We start from the raw sequence: 16,931 nt of genomic DNA on the forward strand, positions 1-16,931 counted from the left end.
TCCTTACACCACACTGTGTCTCAGCAGTGGATTATAATGATACTCACTTTACATGTGATGTAGTGCACCCGGGAGTGGATTGCAGGCTTGAAGATAGATTTCCTGCACCATGATTGTTACTGGCATAGTATCACCTAGTAGTTCAGCAGTTCTGAAGTCAGACATACCTGGAGTCTAGTACCAGCTCTTCCACTTAACACATTATTGACCTGGGGATTTTGCAGAAATTAAGGCCTGTGGCCAGCGACTTGTTACATAAGTGAATATTAAAACACTATGGTCAATAATGTTTGGGTAACAAAAGGTGTATTAATATGTCTCTGGTCAATGTTTTGTTCATGGCTGTGTGACCTTGAACAGGTTACCTAACCACTCTTTACTTCAGTTATGTCATTTGTTAAATAAGGATAAATAACAACGCTTACACTATTGAACCGTTACAAAGATTAGGTGAAGCACTGCTGTGAAACACTTAAGTATAAGCTTTTGAGTACTTAGTAAATACCAAAAAGATGACAGCTATTGTGCCTGTAATATCGCAGTTCAGTTCAGTTGCTCAGTCGTGTCCGACTCTTTGCGACCCCATGGATTGCAGCACACCAGGCCTCCCTGTCCATCGACAGCTCCCGGAGTTTATTCAAACTCGTGTCCATTGAGTCGGTGATGCCATCCAGCCATCTCATCCTCTGTCGTCCCCTTCTCCTGCCTTCAATCTCTCCCAGCATCAGGGTCTTTTCTGATGAGTCAGTTCTTCACATCAGGTGGCCAAAGTATTGGAGTTTCAGCTTCAGCATCAGTCCTTCCAATGAATATTCAGGACTGATTTCCTTTAGGATGGACTGGTTGGATCTCCTTGCAGTCCAAGGGATACTTAAGAGTCTTCTCCAACACCACAGTTCAAAAGCATCAATTCTTCAGTGCTCAGCTTTCTTTATAGTCCCAGTCTCACGTCCATACATGACTACCGGAAAAACCATAGCCTATAATATTTACAACCCACTGAATGTGTAGTAGTTACCAACTAACTGAAACCCAGATAGAAATCACAAGAGATGTTACACATGTAAGGTTTAAATAAATGTGTGAGTCATTCAGGCAAAAACATCTGAGACAGCTTAGTATCAATAAGCACATCCAGCACCCAAATCTTGGTTTCTAAATACCATTATTCACAAAAGAAACTAGGTCTTCGTGAAGAAGTGCCACTTTTAAGTTCTGGAGAAGGAAAAATACAAGCTGGCCTGGAACATTTTCTTGTCCCACAAAATAATGAAGTACTTAAAGACTGGGGACATGTCAAAAAGATGATGCTCTGGCCTGAATTGGCTCCCACTTCTCAAATTTGGAACAGTTTGAAAATCAGAAAAATAATGACAGTGATGCTGACTAAAACTTTGAGAGAAAAAATTCGTGAGTTTGCAATGATTTAAAAGGTGGAAAGAGCCAGAAAAGCCTTTTTTTAAAAAAAAAAACAAAAAAAAAACAAAAAACGAAATTCCAGCAGCTATATGTGGAAGGAATTACAGAGTTAGAAAAGTCACAAAATCAGTGTTTTATGACACTTTTAATAATCGGATTCAGGTAAGGATCATCATTGGAAGCTAAAATCTTTGTTAAAGGTTGTTGGGAAAACGTACGGAAGCAGTGATAGATTTTATTTTCTTGAGCTCCAAAATCACCGTGGACAATGATGGCAGCCATGAAACAAAAAGATGCTTGCTTCTTGGAAGGAAAGCTATGACAAACCTAGACAGCATATTCAAAAGCAGAGACATCGCTTGACTGACAAAGCTCTGTATAGTCAAAGCCACAGCTTTTCCCGTAGTCATGTACAGATGTGAGAGTTGGACCATTTAAGGAAGGCTAAACACTGAATAATTGATACTTTCAAATTGTATAGGAGAAGACTGTTGAGAGACTCTTAGACTGCAAGGAGATCAAACCAGTCATTCCTAAAGAAAATCAACCCTGAATATTTGTTGGAAGGACTGATGCTGAAGCTGAAGTCCAATACTTTGGCCACATGTTGTGAGAAACTGCCTCATTGGGAAAGAACCTAATGCTGGGGAAGATTGAGGGCAGGAAGAGAAGAGGGCAAGAGAGGATGAGATGGTTAGACAGCAGTACTTACTCAATGGACATGAATTTGAGCAAACCGTGGGAGATAGTGGAGGACAGAGGAGCCTGGTGTGCTTTCACCAATGGGGTGGTGAAGAGTCGGACACAGCTTAGTTACTAAACAACAACAAATACTAAAGAAAGAGAAAAATATATCTTTCCTATGGGAAGACTTGGTAAATACCAAATAATCAAATGGTCAAATTTAGCTTCATAAATTAATATATACTGACATTATGTGCTTTCTGATGTGGTGGCAATAGGAAATATACAACCTCACCCACCTGTGGCATTATTGCCAAAATTGTCTAACCCAAATCAAATTTTAGGAAACATCAGATAAAATCCACAAGGGTATTCTCCAAGAGAATCAATCTGTACTGTTCAAAAAATTTAGTGTTGTAAAAGATAAAAAGAAAAACAGGGGAAGAATTTCTAGACTCTAATGTTCTAGCATTAATGATGTAGAATGGTTAATGATTTAAATTAAAGGAAACTAAACACATGGCAGTTAAATGCAGTGTGTAGTCCTTGGTCAAATTCTGGCTTTTAAAGAGCTGTAAAACAACCCAAATGTTCATCACTTAACAAAGGAATAAACAAAATGTGATATTTCTGTACAATGTGATATGTTTTTAAAAAATTTTATTTATTTGCTTATTTTTTACTGTGATGGGTCTTCATTGCTGTGAAGACTTTACTCAAGTTGTTGAGCACAGGGGCTCCTCTCTAGTTGTGGTATGAAGGGGCCTCATTGTGGTGGCTTTTCTTGTTGCATGCATTTCATGGGTTCTAGGGCACAGGGGTTCAGTAACTGTGGCTCTCAGGCTTAGTTGCTCCGTGGCATGTGGCATCCTCCCAGATCAGGGATCAAACCCATGTCTCCTGCATTGACAGGCAGATTCTTTACCACTGAGCCACTAGGAAAGCCCCAAAATGTAATATTTTTCAACCAGGAAAGGAATGAAATAATACATGCTACAACATGAGTGAACTTCAAAAACGTTATGCTAAAGGAAAGAAACTAGATATAAAGGACTACATACTTTATAATCCTATTTCTATGAAATTTCCAGGATAGGCAAATCTGTTGAGACAAAAAATAGACTAGTGGTTGTTAAGGAATTGGGGGAGGGGAGAATGGGGAATGACTGATAATTAGTTACTGGGTTTCTTCCTGGGATGTTGAAAATGTTTTGGGTTTAGATACAGGTGATGGTTGTACAACCTTGAGAATATATTGAACTGAGTTGAACACTTGAAAAAAGTTAATTTTGTGACACATGGATTATATCTTAGTTAAAGCTATAAGGACATTGATTGGGGCAGTTGGGGAAATTTGAGTATGAGTTGTCAGATGATATTTTTTCAATTTTAAATTTCTAAGGTGTGATAATGGTATTGTGGCTGTATAGGAGTATATTCTACCTCATAGGAAATACTTAGGGATGTATTTAAGGATGAAGTACTGAGGGATAAGGGCTTACCTGATAGCTCAGTTGGTAAAGAATCTGCCTGTAATGCAGGAGACCCCGGTTTGATTCCTGGGTCGGGAAGGTCTGCTGGGGAAGGGATAGGCTACCCACTCCAGTATTCTTGGGTTTCCCTTGTGGCTCAGCTGGTAAAGAATCCACCGGCAATGTGGGAGACCTGGGTTCGATCCCTGGGTTGGGAAGATCCCCTGGAGAAGGAAAAGGCTACCCTCTCCAGTACTCTGGCCTGGAGAATTCCATGGACTGTACAGTCCATGGGGTCATGAAGAGTCGGACACGACTGAGCAACTTTCACTTTCACTGAGGGATAAAATGTCATGATATTTGAAAGTAATCAGGAAAAAATAGAGAATTGGGAGAAAGCCAGTGTAGTAATATTTGAACAATTGGTGATCCAGGTAAAAGGTACACAGGAGTTTATTCAAGTATTATTTTAACTTTTTTTTTTCTTTTTTTTTGTAGCTTTAAATTTTTCAAAATAAAAAGATTGAAAGAGGGGCCCACTTATGATATATCTATTACTCACCAGACCGAGGATGAAGACCGTTGCGGACTGTGACAAGGAAATCAGGAGCATAGAGGCACAGCCCTACGTCCTGAGAGAATCCTTGAAGGACAGGGGATTGTATGCCTTCCTTCAAAACTTGTCTCAGACAGACTTCCTGTCTGAGAAGTGGCTAAAACGCTGCCCTTCTACTGAAGGGGGACCAGTTGGATCCTTGATCAGGGAAATTTCACATGCTGTGTGGAGTGGCCAGAAGGAAAAAGAAAAAAAAAAAAACAAAAAACTTCTCTTGGTCTCACTGGCATCGGAGACAGATGGTCAAGGTGTGTTCCAGAAAGTCATTCTGTAATGGGGCTTCTTAAGTAGAGTGGTAGCATCTTAACTGTGTTGTCTGACTTGATAGTACTGTCTAGGGGGTCTTAAGATCTTCCAAAGATGAAGTGTTAACTGTATCAGTGAAATCAACAGGGTGATGAGATTAAAGTAGGTTGGGAGTGAGGGCTTAAGGACCGGAAGGAAGAAGGAGGTGGGCATGTGTGCGTTTAGTAGGGAAGCCAAATGGTCCAGGCCATCAACCAAGACTTGGCTATGTTTGAGTAACAAGCAGGAAGGGAGGTGAGCCGGTGCCCCAGCCCCATTTGTGGAGTCTGAGTAGTAAAACTGATCCTTGGGAGCGTCCCTGTTCTGGTCGCAGCTGCTCCTGGATGCTGGTTAGAAAAGCCCCCTATCATCCCACCTACTCACATTACCCCTTTCAACCAAGGAAACATTGTCATCAGTGGCCTCTTTTTTTGGCCTTTGTTCTTTTTCCTTCAAGAATGCCAAGAGAGCGTCTATTAGAGCTGAACTAACTGGTGGTTATTCTTGGACCAAGATGGGAGGTGGGGGGCGGATCTCAATTTGGAGGAGGGGTTGGAGGTGTGGAAATGGCCAGGCAGCAGCAGCCATGTAAGGTAGGTTTTGTGAGGCCAACCGGGGAGGGTGGGGAAGACTGGTTTTCTGGTTCACCTGGAGCTCTTGGGCCTTCTGTTTTTAAAACAGACGTGCTTCATCCTTCCCAGAGCTGGGGCCAACGATGGGAACTCAGAATGCAAAGTCGCAGCCGGGGAAATTAAGCTGCAAGAGCTCAGCGCCTAAAAAATATTGACTGTTTCTTTTTTTAAGCTAATATTCCAAATTTCTTATGAAAGTCAACTTAAGACATCCAGGACACAGGAAACAAGGCAAGAGGCCGCAGCCAGCTGCCTCAGAGGACCCGGGACACTTTCTTAATAACATCCAGATGGTTCCACAGAAATTGTTAACATCTTGAAAAAGAAAAAAAATCAGCTGCAGGAGAAATGAGATTCAAGTGGTTTAGGAAGGACAGCCTGGAGGAGAGTCCCAAGGGATGAAAGTGGGTCTGAAATAGAAACCTCTGTGGTGGGGTTACTGCTTCCTATGGCAAGGCTGCAGGGGAGTGGGTGTCGAAGTCCAGGTTTTTAGTAGAGCCTTTGGGTTGGAAGGGAGCCCTAACAGAACTAAACTTCTGGTCATGTGTATCCATTTGCTAACCTGGGTTTGCCATAACTTTTTACATGAATATTTTTTCTTTGTTTTTTTTGAGGATTATTTACCTCCCAAGTATATCTGTTAGGCTTTAAGAGGCCCAATGCTTAGATCCCATGAGGTTTTAAGGAAATGGCAACCCACTCCAGTTTTCTTGCCTGGAGAATCCCAGGGACGGGGGAGCCTGGTAGGCTGCCATCTATGAGGTTGCACAGAGTCGGACATGACTGACGTGACTTAGCAGAAGCAGAAGGCAATATCTAACCCTGAAAAAATATGATGGTATTTTTCTAATCATGTGTACATGAGAGATAGATGGCATAATATCAGTGTATTTTTCAACATATGAAAAGAAACTCAAAATATAAATCAGTAAATGTCTAAATAAATGCCTGCAATAGCTAACATTATGGCAACTCAATGATCTCTTAAATTTAGTGTCCTTTAGATAATTTATTTCATTGGAAAACAATTTGTATGTTACATTTTTGCATTTCCCATGCATTTGTGCAGACATCAGTTCCCTGGACTCAGATAATTTTTAAAGTGAAAATTTTAAATCCTTCTGTAATTTTACCAGGGAAGAAGCACACGTCTTTTAACAGGGAATGTGAGTGTTTTGTAGTGCATTTACATGGAGTGGGGAAGAGAGTGGAGCTCTCAAATGAAGAGCCCAAGGGTGTAGGAAAGCCTTAACACAACCCCCTTTTTCTAAAGAGGTGTGTGTTTCTTCCGGCCTCTCCTCTCAGTCACCTTCCCCCAAGGAAGAGGAAATGGCTTGTTTGTGGAATGTAATTGTTGGCACGCAAATCACTTATTTGGAAACAGAGGGAAGTGGGAGCCCAAATTCAGGGCTCAATCAGCATTCAGCAAGGTGCCCCACCCCTCTCACCTGGGCCACTCAAAGCCCATTAGAGGCACCTCTTGCTTCCCACCCATTGAGTTCCCCCCACTGTAATAGGATTGGCTTGTCTGACCATAACAGTAGGAGATTAGAGCTGGAGAGGCTGGTGAGGGCAGGTTGGTTGGCCTTCCTTGCAATTCCCACGTCCTAAATCAGGAAGCACGTAGGAGTGAAGAATGAACAGTAAGAATATACACATCCTGAAACTTGCTCTGAAATGTCTAGGGTATTTAGTATGAAAAATCTGTGTGTAACTGTAAAAAACAAACAAAAAACCCCCCAAGAACAGCCAATACAGGAATCAGAATTTTCTATAACAAGCAACATTAAAAAAGAAAGACCAGCAAAGAGAGCTCAGAATCAGGCTATGGAACGCTAACCAGGTAAAGTCATTAAATGGAGGCATCTCTTTCCTTTGGGAGAACACTGACATTGAAGCTTTGGCTTCTTGGGATTCAGCTGGAGGACTCTTCGGTAGAATGCAATGACTCCTTCCTTCCTCCGCAAACTGAAATCCGGGCTATTACAATTCCAAATGGACACAGAGTCCTGCCAAGTTTATAGGAAATTGGAATGACAGCGTAGGTTCCCACCGCTGGGAATAGCAGAACCTGAAAGCTCCGAGAATAAGTAACATTTCCCTTGTGATTCCCAAATGCGTCTATTTTTATTTTAAGGGCTCTGTGTTTTCATTCAGTTTTGTGAACTGAGGAATCCATATGGAATTTTCACCAGCTCTACTAAAATAAAACCATGCAATTTCTCGGCAGTGTACTGAAATAGCCACTATGATAGGTCAGAAAGAATTGCAGAATTCACTTCTGAGGATCTGTGAGAAATCAACTCATCTTCAATGGGTACTTTCTAGGTGCACGACAGAGTACAGTATCAATTGCTAAATTCATAAATGGGAGATACTGTCTTTGACATGGTATAGTTCATCATTTAAAGGAAGTCATAAAGTGGCTGCTCTGAGATGGGCAGCTTGTATATGAAATAGAAATATACATTTATTTTAAGGGCAGGATTTTTTGTGGGGCCCAGGGATGGAAAGAGACTCTGAAGTAATGCGTACTTACTCAGTGGTGTCTGACTCTTTTCGACCCCATGGACTGTAGACCGCCAGTCTTTTTTGTCTATGGAATTATCCAAACAAGAATACTGGAGTGGGTCCTCCTCCACCGGATCTTCCCAACCCGGGGATCAAACCTGCGTCTCCTCTGTCTCCTGTATTACAGGTAGATTCTTAACCTGCTGAGCCGTTGGGTAAGCCCATGACTCATAAGTAAGTCCCCATGTGTAAAACCAGATATATTTTTACTGGTAATTTTTAGAAAAATTTCTTAAAACATATATATTATTAATCATTATTTGAAACAATCTTGCTTGCTGATTGATGCTTATTTTCAGCTTCTTCAACTTGAACCTGTACCTGCCTGTTTTCCTCTGTAATACAAACTCCACAAAACAGGGCCTTTCCTATCTTAACTCTATACTCCAGAATCAGAATAGTGCCTGAGACATAGTAGGTGCTCAATAAATGGTTTCCCTCCCATTCAGCTAACAACCAGAAACTTCCCTTCTCCTATGCTTTTAATGGGTTCATGATGGAAAAAAACAAAAAAGGTTAGCTGTGAAAAAAAGGCATGGCATATTTTCATACAGATGACTGGGTTTTCTGTTGTCCTGGGGGCTATTTGGCCTCATGCCATCTGTGAGCTGGGCAATGTGCAACACCATTGTTTTTCAAGTATTTGTCTGCTCCGTACCATGCACTGTTCTAGGGAGAAAATATCCTGCATCCATGGGACTTAAAATTAAGTAGGGAGAGATGGACAGTAACCAGTAAATATATATTCTGTCAAGTGGGGATAAATACTATGAAGAAAAGTAAATAGGGTAATTGGGTAGTTGGGGAAGGTTTCCGACTGGGGAGCTTTTGAGAGTGCCTTGCAGGGAGTGTAGGAGCCGACTTGGCAGATGTGTGGAGGAAAGCTAGGTGGGCAGGAGTCTGCTTGCCTGACTTGTGAAGAGGGGAGGGGGCTGAAGCACAGCCAGGGAAAGGCATGGGAGGTGATAGCTGGAGAGGAAGGCTTGGAGCCTGGTATGGATATGGACTTTTACTCCACATGAAATGGGGAGGCCCCCAGAGGGTCTAGAACCAAGGGCTGTCCTGACTTGGTTTAGTTTTTCCAAGGTGAAAAGAATGGGTGGGTTGGTGAGAGGAAGCACCAAGTCAGGAGGCTTAGTAGTAACTCTGGTGAGAGGTTCTCCTGGACCAGTGGGAGTGGTGAGAAGTGGTCAGGTTCCAGATGGGCTTTGGAGGCAGGGCCAATAGAATTGGCTGATGGTTTGGAAATGGGGTGTGAGAGAGGGAGCTTTCAGACTGAGCACTTGGCAGAATATCCTGTTCGTTTAGTGAGCTAAAACTGGGAGGTGAAGGTTTGGGACTCAAGTCATGTCTTAGGTTTCAGCACCTGAATAGAACCTGTAGGGCACAGGCTCAGTAGGCAGTAGGTGCCATCCTAGCCTGACACATTCTCTGGCTGGTGATCAGTGAGTCGTGACTAGTCAAGGGCCTAAGAGCATGGGGCCAAACACGCGGCCAGTGTCAGATGCTGATACTGATGCTGAAATAAAGTGGTCCCAAATTCTCAAGTCTAGAGTGATGCTCCTCCATTGTTATCAGAAAAGGGAGCCTCTAATTCCCACCTCTCCGAGTCATTCTCAGGGGTCTGTCTGAAAACTTCATGTCACTGTTCTGTTCCTTTGACTCAATATTCTTATGCTATTTATTAATCAAGGAACCATAAAGTGACTTATTTTTAATAAGGCAGAAGACCACACATGGAGGTTCACTTTCAGGTTTAAACATTTGGCTTTTTACTGCTACCTGATGGTTTGTAGGCTAGGATATGCAAAAGCACTGTACTTGAACTCCTAGTGAAAAGGTATCCCACGTCTGGGAACTTGCTGTAAGTGACAGGTATGGCTAGGGCAGGAACACTTCAGGTCCTTTGTTGAAAAGACTCCCTGAACTACCAGTCTTTGGTGTCTCTGAAGATGGGTATTCAATAGGAATGCCTGGAGAGCTGCTGCTTGTCTTCTCTGCAAGAGGAATTAGTCCTTCTTAACCTTGGGCAGTTCTGAAATCCCAACTACTTGATGACTGTTAAGAGTATTATCCATAGTCCCCAGGGATACTGTTTAATCAGCTGATGAACTCCTTTTTCCTTGATTCTAAATCTGAAGCCCCATGGGCTTTTCCCATAGTATAAATAGCATTCTATTCCAGTGTGTATTATCTCATTTACAGGAAATAGTCTTTGAATTACATCACTGACCAGTTTTGCTGTTTTCTGTTGACATTTATTGTGGAAGTATTGTAAGATTGACATGGATCCTGTCCCCCAGAGTTAGTACATCCCATCCATGTTTAAGATTATAGAGCTGGGTTCAGAGATGGGAGAAACAGTCGAATGAACTCCAGGACATTTTGCCATTTTTTCATTGTTAGAATATTAGCAAAACATTTTTTCTAAGCTTATAAATGTGGGTATATGGCAAAATATGATGCTTTTCTTTAGCTATGCCATTCGCTGAAATGATGTTTATATTTGAAAAATAGGTTAGGGGGCAAGGGAAGGTAGGTTAGATCAGTGTTGGATAAACCACTCAGCATCTCCCAGCGTCCATCCAGTCTTCCGTTCTTCTGTGGTAATAACACAGACAGCCCCATTTTAAGCTGTGTATAACCTCCTTACACTAAGATTTCATTTCCAAGCTTCCCTTGCAGCTAGGTAGGCCATAAAATGGTTCTGGCCAATATGAATAGATAAAAATGTCTAGTGGCAGCTTCTAGAAACTCCACTTAAGGGGCCTTATGTGTGTATACTATGCTCTTCTTCTTCATGTCTTCTTCCATCCTGCTCCCTGAAATGTAGAAGCTGCCATCTCAGACCATGAGGCTGAAGCTATGCACAATGAAGTAGCAAGAGAAAAGGCACAGCCTACTGTGCCCTGTCTTTGAGACCTTGTTCTAATTTTAAAATTTTATTTATTTGGCCGCACTGCATGGCTTATGGGAATCTTAGTTCCCTGGCTAGGGATTGAACCTGGGCCACAGCAGTTGAAAGCCCGGAATCCTAACTACTAGACCAACAGGGGACTCCCCTGAGGCCTATTATATGAGGGGGAAAATGAACTTTAGTCATATTTAAGATGCTGTTTGAGATTTTGTGGGCCTTATAGCTGAGCCTGATCCCAGCTCATACAAACAACTAACCTTTCCTTGAATTTAGAGAGCTCAAGGCAGAGTGTCATTCTCAGCTGAAGAGAACAACGTACCCATTCTGCCAAGTCACCAATCTTTAACTTCTCCAAGGTACTGCATTGTATCATTAAGATCATTTTTATAAAAGCCTCATGTAGTGACATCATTTATTACCTGAGAACCAAAAAGTGAAAATAATGGTGTTACACCTGATTTGAACTCACATCCCCTCAGCCACAAGAACTTGTCCATCCCACACCACTGTCCTCCACTTTTGTGTTTCTGTCACTTGGAATCTAGGTATAGATGAATAAAACCAATAGAATTTCTAAACACAGGTGAGAGGGGCACCCACAACCTCTAGAGGCTGGTCTTTATGATCACAGAAGTAGCACATGTAAAAAGTCAAGACTCTGGAAAAATGTGCCCCATGTCCCCAGTCCCACCACCTCAAAGTCACAAAAGCTTTTAGGAACATCCTTACAGAATTTCCCCATGTGTATAGAGCCTTTCTTTTTTAAAAAAATATATATGTGTAAATGGGAACATATTACATATACTATAATATACTTCGTTTTTAAGTTGAATAATTATAAACATCTTTCCAAAACAGCATCTACACATTGACTTCTGTCTGATGCACAGCACAGTAGATGCCACATAATTAATTTAACCAGTCTCTTGTTAATGGCCATTTGTTCCAGACTTTTGCTGAGATAAATGTTGCTGAACAGATTCGCTCGTATGTCTGTCTTTGTGCGTATGAACCCATATAACTTTAGGACAATTCATGGAGTTGCTAGGAGAGACAGCATGTTTAAGATATAAGCAGAGTCCTCTACATTTATACTCCTGCCAACAGAAGCAAGGCTGCTTTTTTGAACTCAGTTTCCCCTCATGAGCCACAATTTAGCATTCAGTTTTATTTCCTGTTCACTTACTACCCAGTGCCCAGCAAGCTGCTTGGATAATGCGTGGGACAAAAGGGGAAGCTTTGCATCTGTTATGCTTCTATTCATGCTCCCTAGACTCCTAACTGTGGTTTAATTTAGAAGATGAGGTCCTCATATCAGAGGAGGACACAGGAAGTCAGAGCATTTTCTCTGCACTGGTAAACGGGCTACTCTGAAGCCCAGACCCCAGCCTCACTTCAGGGGACAGGCCCTGCCCAGCTTTCTGAGTAAGGTTGTCTTAGAAGTAAGCAGCACCCTCTCCTGGGCTAAATCCAAATGTTTTCTGTTGGCCCTGAAGTCATCTAGGATAATAACTGGCATCTTCCTTTCTCTGGCAAGCTGTGCCCCATCACTGCCCCCTCCTGGCCCCTACTATTTTTTATCTGAATGGTGCTCACATTGGATATTCTACAGCCTCAGGTGACTCAGAGGGCAAGGAATCTGCCTGCAATGCGGAAGACCTGGGTTCAAGCCCTGCATCAGGAAGACCCCCTGGAGAAGGGAATGCAACCCGCTTCAGTATTCTTGCCCGAGGAATTCCATGGACAGAGGAGCCTTGGCAGGCCGCAGTCCATGGGTCCCGAAGACTTGGACACGACTGAGCAACTCTCACTTTCACTTTGACCTTTCACATTGGATATTAGAGATTCCAGGTAAGATTTGTTAGGGAGTAAGAACTTACTGCGTACTTACTATGGGCAGGACACCAGGGAAGAGGTGTGAATGTAAAGAAATAAAAGCTTGTAGTTAGTATAGAAATGGACTAGGAAGAATGAGTAGCTAAATGCAGACAAAGTACTGTTTTAAACAATCCTAAGACAGCAAAAGCATGGAAGAGAGTACTGATGACAGAAATCTTGCAGTGGTACAGTGATGCTTGTTACCTAGCGGTCTCTTCGTGAAATGGCAGATGCTAGGAAAGTCGTTGCCCAAAGGAAGGGGATAAATCCTCACCCCTGAGAAATAGTCTCTGGAAATAGATGTACTAGAGGTTTCTTTTACTGAACCGGTTAAAATATGACTGCAAATTTTAAGCCTTTGAGAACCCTTTAGCATCTAACACCATTTTCTACATTCTTCTCTTTTCTTCACTAGACCTGAATATCTGAATGAAATTTTCAGAAAACTAAGAGACTATGATAGCGCCTTCTCAACTTTACTGTGTTCTAGTTTCTGTTTCACCCAGGCTTTTATTCTAATTGGCATAGAGGTTCTGTTTTATCTAACTGCATCTGCATGCTGAAGACCATGGACATTGTTCATTTTATCTCATAAATCAAGGATTGTGTCTGTTTTGTATGTTCAGTTTTCAGTGCGGCAACAACAGCAAATGTAGTTGTTGCTTAGTGGGTCTTTACCTGAAGCCAGAAGCAAAATGACATTATACTCTTTCATCTGAGTGATGCCCACAATTACCTGATGGGATAAGTACTATCTTTATTATCCCTGTGTGTTTTTTTTTTTTTTTTTTAAAGATGAGGAATTTAAGGTTCAGCGATGTTGGGTAACTTGCCCAGGTGGCAGGGATAGGATCTGATGGAGGACCAGCTCTAGAGGCCTTGTTTTTATCTACAGTGCATATTTCAACCATAGCATTTGCAAGTAATTAATAAATGTGCGATTGAGGAAATAATCATGTTAGCAGGTATAGTTCATTTCATAGGGATGTGACATGAAATTGAGCTAGAGAGAAAGTAAAGCATGCCTGATGTCTGGGGAGTGTTTTGTAATTGAGGAGGTGGTGGGCGCAGAGTTGGCTCACTCCTAACAACACACCCAGCACAGACCCTCAGGGTCATAGTCAAAACTTGAATGCTTACTCTATTGCAGGAAGCATTCTTGCTCAGAACCTGGCATGCTGTTTCATTTCATTCTTGTGACAGTCGCACTTTACTGGGCAGGCTCAGAAAGGTGAAGTAACTTGCCTAGGGCCCCACAACTAGTGAGTGGTGGAGTCAGCACACTTGCCCGCTGCTCCCCTGAACTTCTCTCGGGTGCCGTGAGGGAGCTTCTAGCAGCCTCACTTTCTCAGCCCATAGGGGAAAGATCAGATTGTACCCCCCTGCTCCTGGCTCCTGAAAAATAAATGTCTTGCTGCCTCTCAGAGAACCCCCTCTGAAATGGGAGTGGTGGGCAAGAGGAATGGAATGTGTCAGCTCCAGGCAAACTCAGAATAGGCCTGTCGTTTAGTTGCTAAGTCGTGTTGCACTCTTTGCGACCCCATGAACTGGAGCACGCCAGGCTTCCCTGTCCTTCGCTATCTCCCAGAGTCTGTTCAAGCAAACTCATGTCCACTGAGTTGGTGATGCTATCCAGCCATCTCTTCCTCTGTTACCCCCTTCTCCTCCTGCCCTCAATCTTTCCTACCATCAGGGTCTAGAATGGGCCAAGAAGTATCATACCAAGAGACTTCCGTGGTGGTCCAGTGGTTAAGACTCCACCTGCCAATGCAGGAGACACGGGTTTGATCCCTGATGTGGGAAGATCCCACATACCTCGGGGTAACTAAGCCTGTGCACTGCAAATAATGAAGCCTGCACTCTAGATCCCTGCACAACTAGAGAAAGCACCTGCACAGCAATGAAGACCCGGCGAAGCCAAAAAAATAATAAAATAATTTTAAAAAGAAAGAAAAAGTGTGTATCAAGACCCAGGAGAAGACTGTAAATATATTCGGACTTTTAAGTCTGTAAAATGTGTCCTCTTACTGTCTTTAGAAGCAGGAATGGGTCTTGTAATTTCATAGTATCTGACTCTGCAGGTCACACCATCAGTGGTTAATAGATACAAGGAAGGAAGAGAGGAATGAATGAATAAATAGATGGATAAATTGATGAATGAATGAAGGATGGGCATGGAGAAGGCAGCACCTGTGTTTGGGTAGGAGTCTGCTTAGGAACCTCTTTCCACCAGAGACATATATAAAATAATGACTCTGATGCTCTAATGACAAATATCCACAGCATATGTTTTCAACTGGATTTTGAGTGTGGAGCTCTAGAGACATATTACCTGGGTTCAGATTCTTGTTATGCCACCCCTAGCTAGTTATCTGCAGTGAGTCATGGAACCTGTCTAGGTCTCAGTAGCCAGGGGAAGGTTGTTGTGAGTTAATACAGGTGATGCGCCTAGCTCCAGTGAGAATTTGGTAAATGCCAGATACAGTCGTCTCAGTCACAGTGTGCCAGGCCAGCTGGAATCCGTGCAGCCACTGTGCTTGACTTCTCAGTCCCAAGGTGAACCCTAATGTAGAGCAACAACACCTGGCTCCAAATATAATTTCCTCTTGCAGCTCATTGCAGCCATGAGGAAGTCGCCAGGGGAGGGCTGGGGAGGGCGGCGCAGCAGCACCATAATTTCCAGAGCCCTTCTCCTAGACTGACACATAATTGTCAGATTGTTTTATGAGCGCAGCTTCCTGCCCCCTTCCTGCCTCGCTTCCAAATGTGCTCATTCCCGAGGAAGCCTCACTGCTCCCTCTCGCCCTTAATCGCTCCTTTCCTGCCCGCCCCGGGGCTGGGCCGATTTCCTAAATCACTCGGAATTGGCTTCCAGTGCTGGCGCCCAGGGTGGGCTGCAGGAGAGAGCGCGTTTGTTCTAAGTGGCTTGTGACCTAGAGGTCAGAGATGCTTCCATTCTGTTTGATGTCTTTCCCAGGGGGCCTTCCTTCGCCCACCCCTTCTCCTTCCCTCCCGAGCTGACTTTAATTCTAAGGTCAGGAAGAGATTAAGGAACCAAATCCTGCTGCTTTTCCTAACCAGTGCACGCTGGGGATGCAGGCAGGCAGGAGTGGGAGTGGGGGAAATAGTAGGTGCTGGAGACTGGGAACCCTGCCTCATTCCTCAGGCCTTCAGCCCCGTGCCTCATGCATACCCACTGGGGTACGGGATGGGGGGCCGTTCAGAATACTCAGACTGAGAGCCCTGAAAGATTGATCCAGGTGATTCTTTTTCTGGGCATGCCCCTCTCTCTCCAAAAGCCCACACTTAAGAGGAAGTGATAAGTCCTAACATTTTTAGCTTAAGTTTTCCCACTTGAAGAATTTCAGAGGAAGCAACATGGAGCATTTTGTGTTTTCAGTGTATTTTTTTTTTTAATTGCTAAAGCAATACACAATCACGGTAGTGATTTCAAACAAAATCGTTTCTAGACGTAACCACAGTTCACAGCATTTTGTATATCCTTCCAGAAATGTTCTCAGCATGCACAAGCTTACATATGTGTATATATATTTAACACAAATGGGAGCAAATTGGACATCTTGTTCTGCAACTTGCTATTTTTCACTTAGCACATTTTGGATGTTTTCCATTTCAATAAATGTAGATTTACCCGTTAAAAAAATACGACATAGCATTCCATTGTGAGAATGTCTAATGTATTTAGCCAATTTCCTGTTAATGAATATTTAGGTTGTTTTATTTTTTTTACAAATAATGCTCTAAGTATCCTAAATCTATATCCATATCCTCGTTAGAGTACTTCCACTTAGGTGTATTTTTTGGATTAAAGTGTCTGGAAAGTTAACATTTTGACAGATGTTGTCAAATTGTCCTTCAGAAAGGCCAGATGAGTTTAAACTCTAGAATTAATGTATGAGAATAACTGATTGGCTGCAACATCACAAATAATGGTAAAATCAAACTTTTTAACATTTCTAATCTTAAATATATTTTTATTTAAATTAAATTTTCCTTTAAAGTGGGCTTCCCACCTTACTCTCAAATAATGACCATTTATTTCTGTGAATTTGTTGCTTATGTAAATTTGACCATTTTCTTGTACTGTTTATCTACATCTTAATGATGCGAGGATCTCATTATATATATAAATGAAAATAATCCTTTTCTGTCACAAGTATTATCAGTGGTTCCCCTTTGTATCATTTACTATTTGTTTTTTGTTTAAATTAATTTATTTTTTTAATTGGTGGAAAATTGCTTTACAATTTTGTGTTGGTTTGTGCCGTATAACAGTGTAAATCAGTCATAATTATATATCCCTCCCCTCCTGAGCCTCCCTCACCTCCCCTGTCCCACCTGTCTAAGTTGTCACAGGCTGGGCTCCCTGTGTTATTAAGTTGTTATTAGCAGCTTCCCACTAATTATATGTTTGACACATGATAGTGTATATATCG

At 42.3% G+C, this 16,931-nt stretch overlaps 1 protein-coding gene across 5 annotated transcripts in view; it reads left to right on the forward strand.

Annotated features, from left to right (window-relative positions):
• Positions 1-16,931, forward strand: part of LOC129634267 (uncharacterized) — a 296,914-nt gene that overhangs the window by 204,130 nt on the left and 75,853 nt on the right. For 2 of the 5 annotated variants that reach the window (XR_008705555.1, XR_008705556.1), the window contains exons 6-9: positions 4,074-4,439; positions 5,158-7,834; positions 10,870-10,952; positions 12,209-12,447. The exons of 2 other annotated variants lie outside the window; for them this stretch is intronic. Coding sequence is in view for 1 of the 3 variants with exons in the window: in XM_055556384.1 (XP_055412359.1) it covers positions 4,074-4,170 (97 nt within the window). In the remaining 2 variants the exon portion in view is untranslated. Of the gene's footprint in view, positions 1-4,073; positions 5,029-5,157; positions 7,835-10,869; positions 10,953-12,208; positions 12,448-16,931 lie in introns of those variants that run through there. One more of the 5 variants, XM_055556384.1, reaches the window with a different exon arrangement.

This window comes from Bubalus kerabau, chromosome 1, assembly GCF_029407905.1.
Source record: "Bubalus kerabau isolate K-KA32 ecotype Philippines breed swamp buffalo chromosome 1, PCC_UOA_SB_1v2, whole genome shotgun sequence".
Lineage (NCBI taxonomy): Eukaryota > Metazoa > Chordata > Mammalia > Artiodactyla > Bovidae > Bubalus > Bubalus kerabau.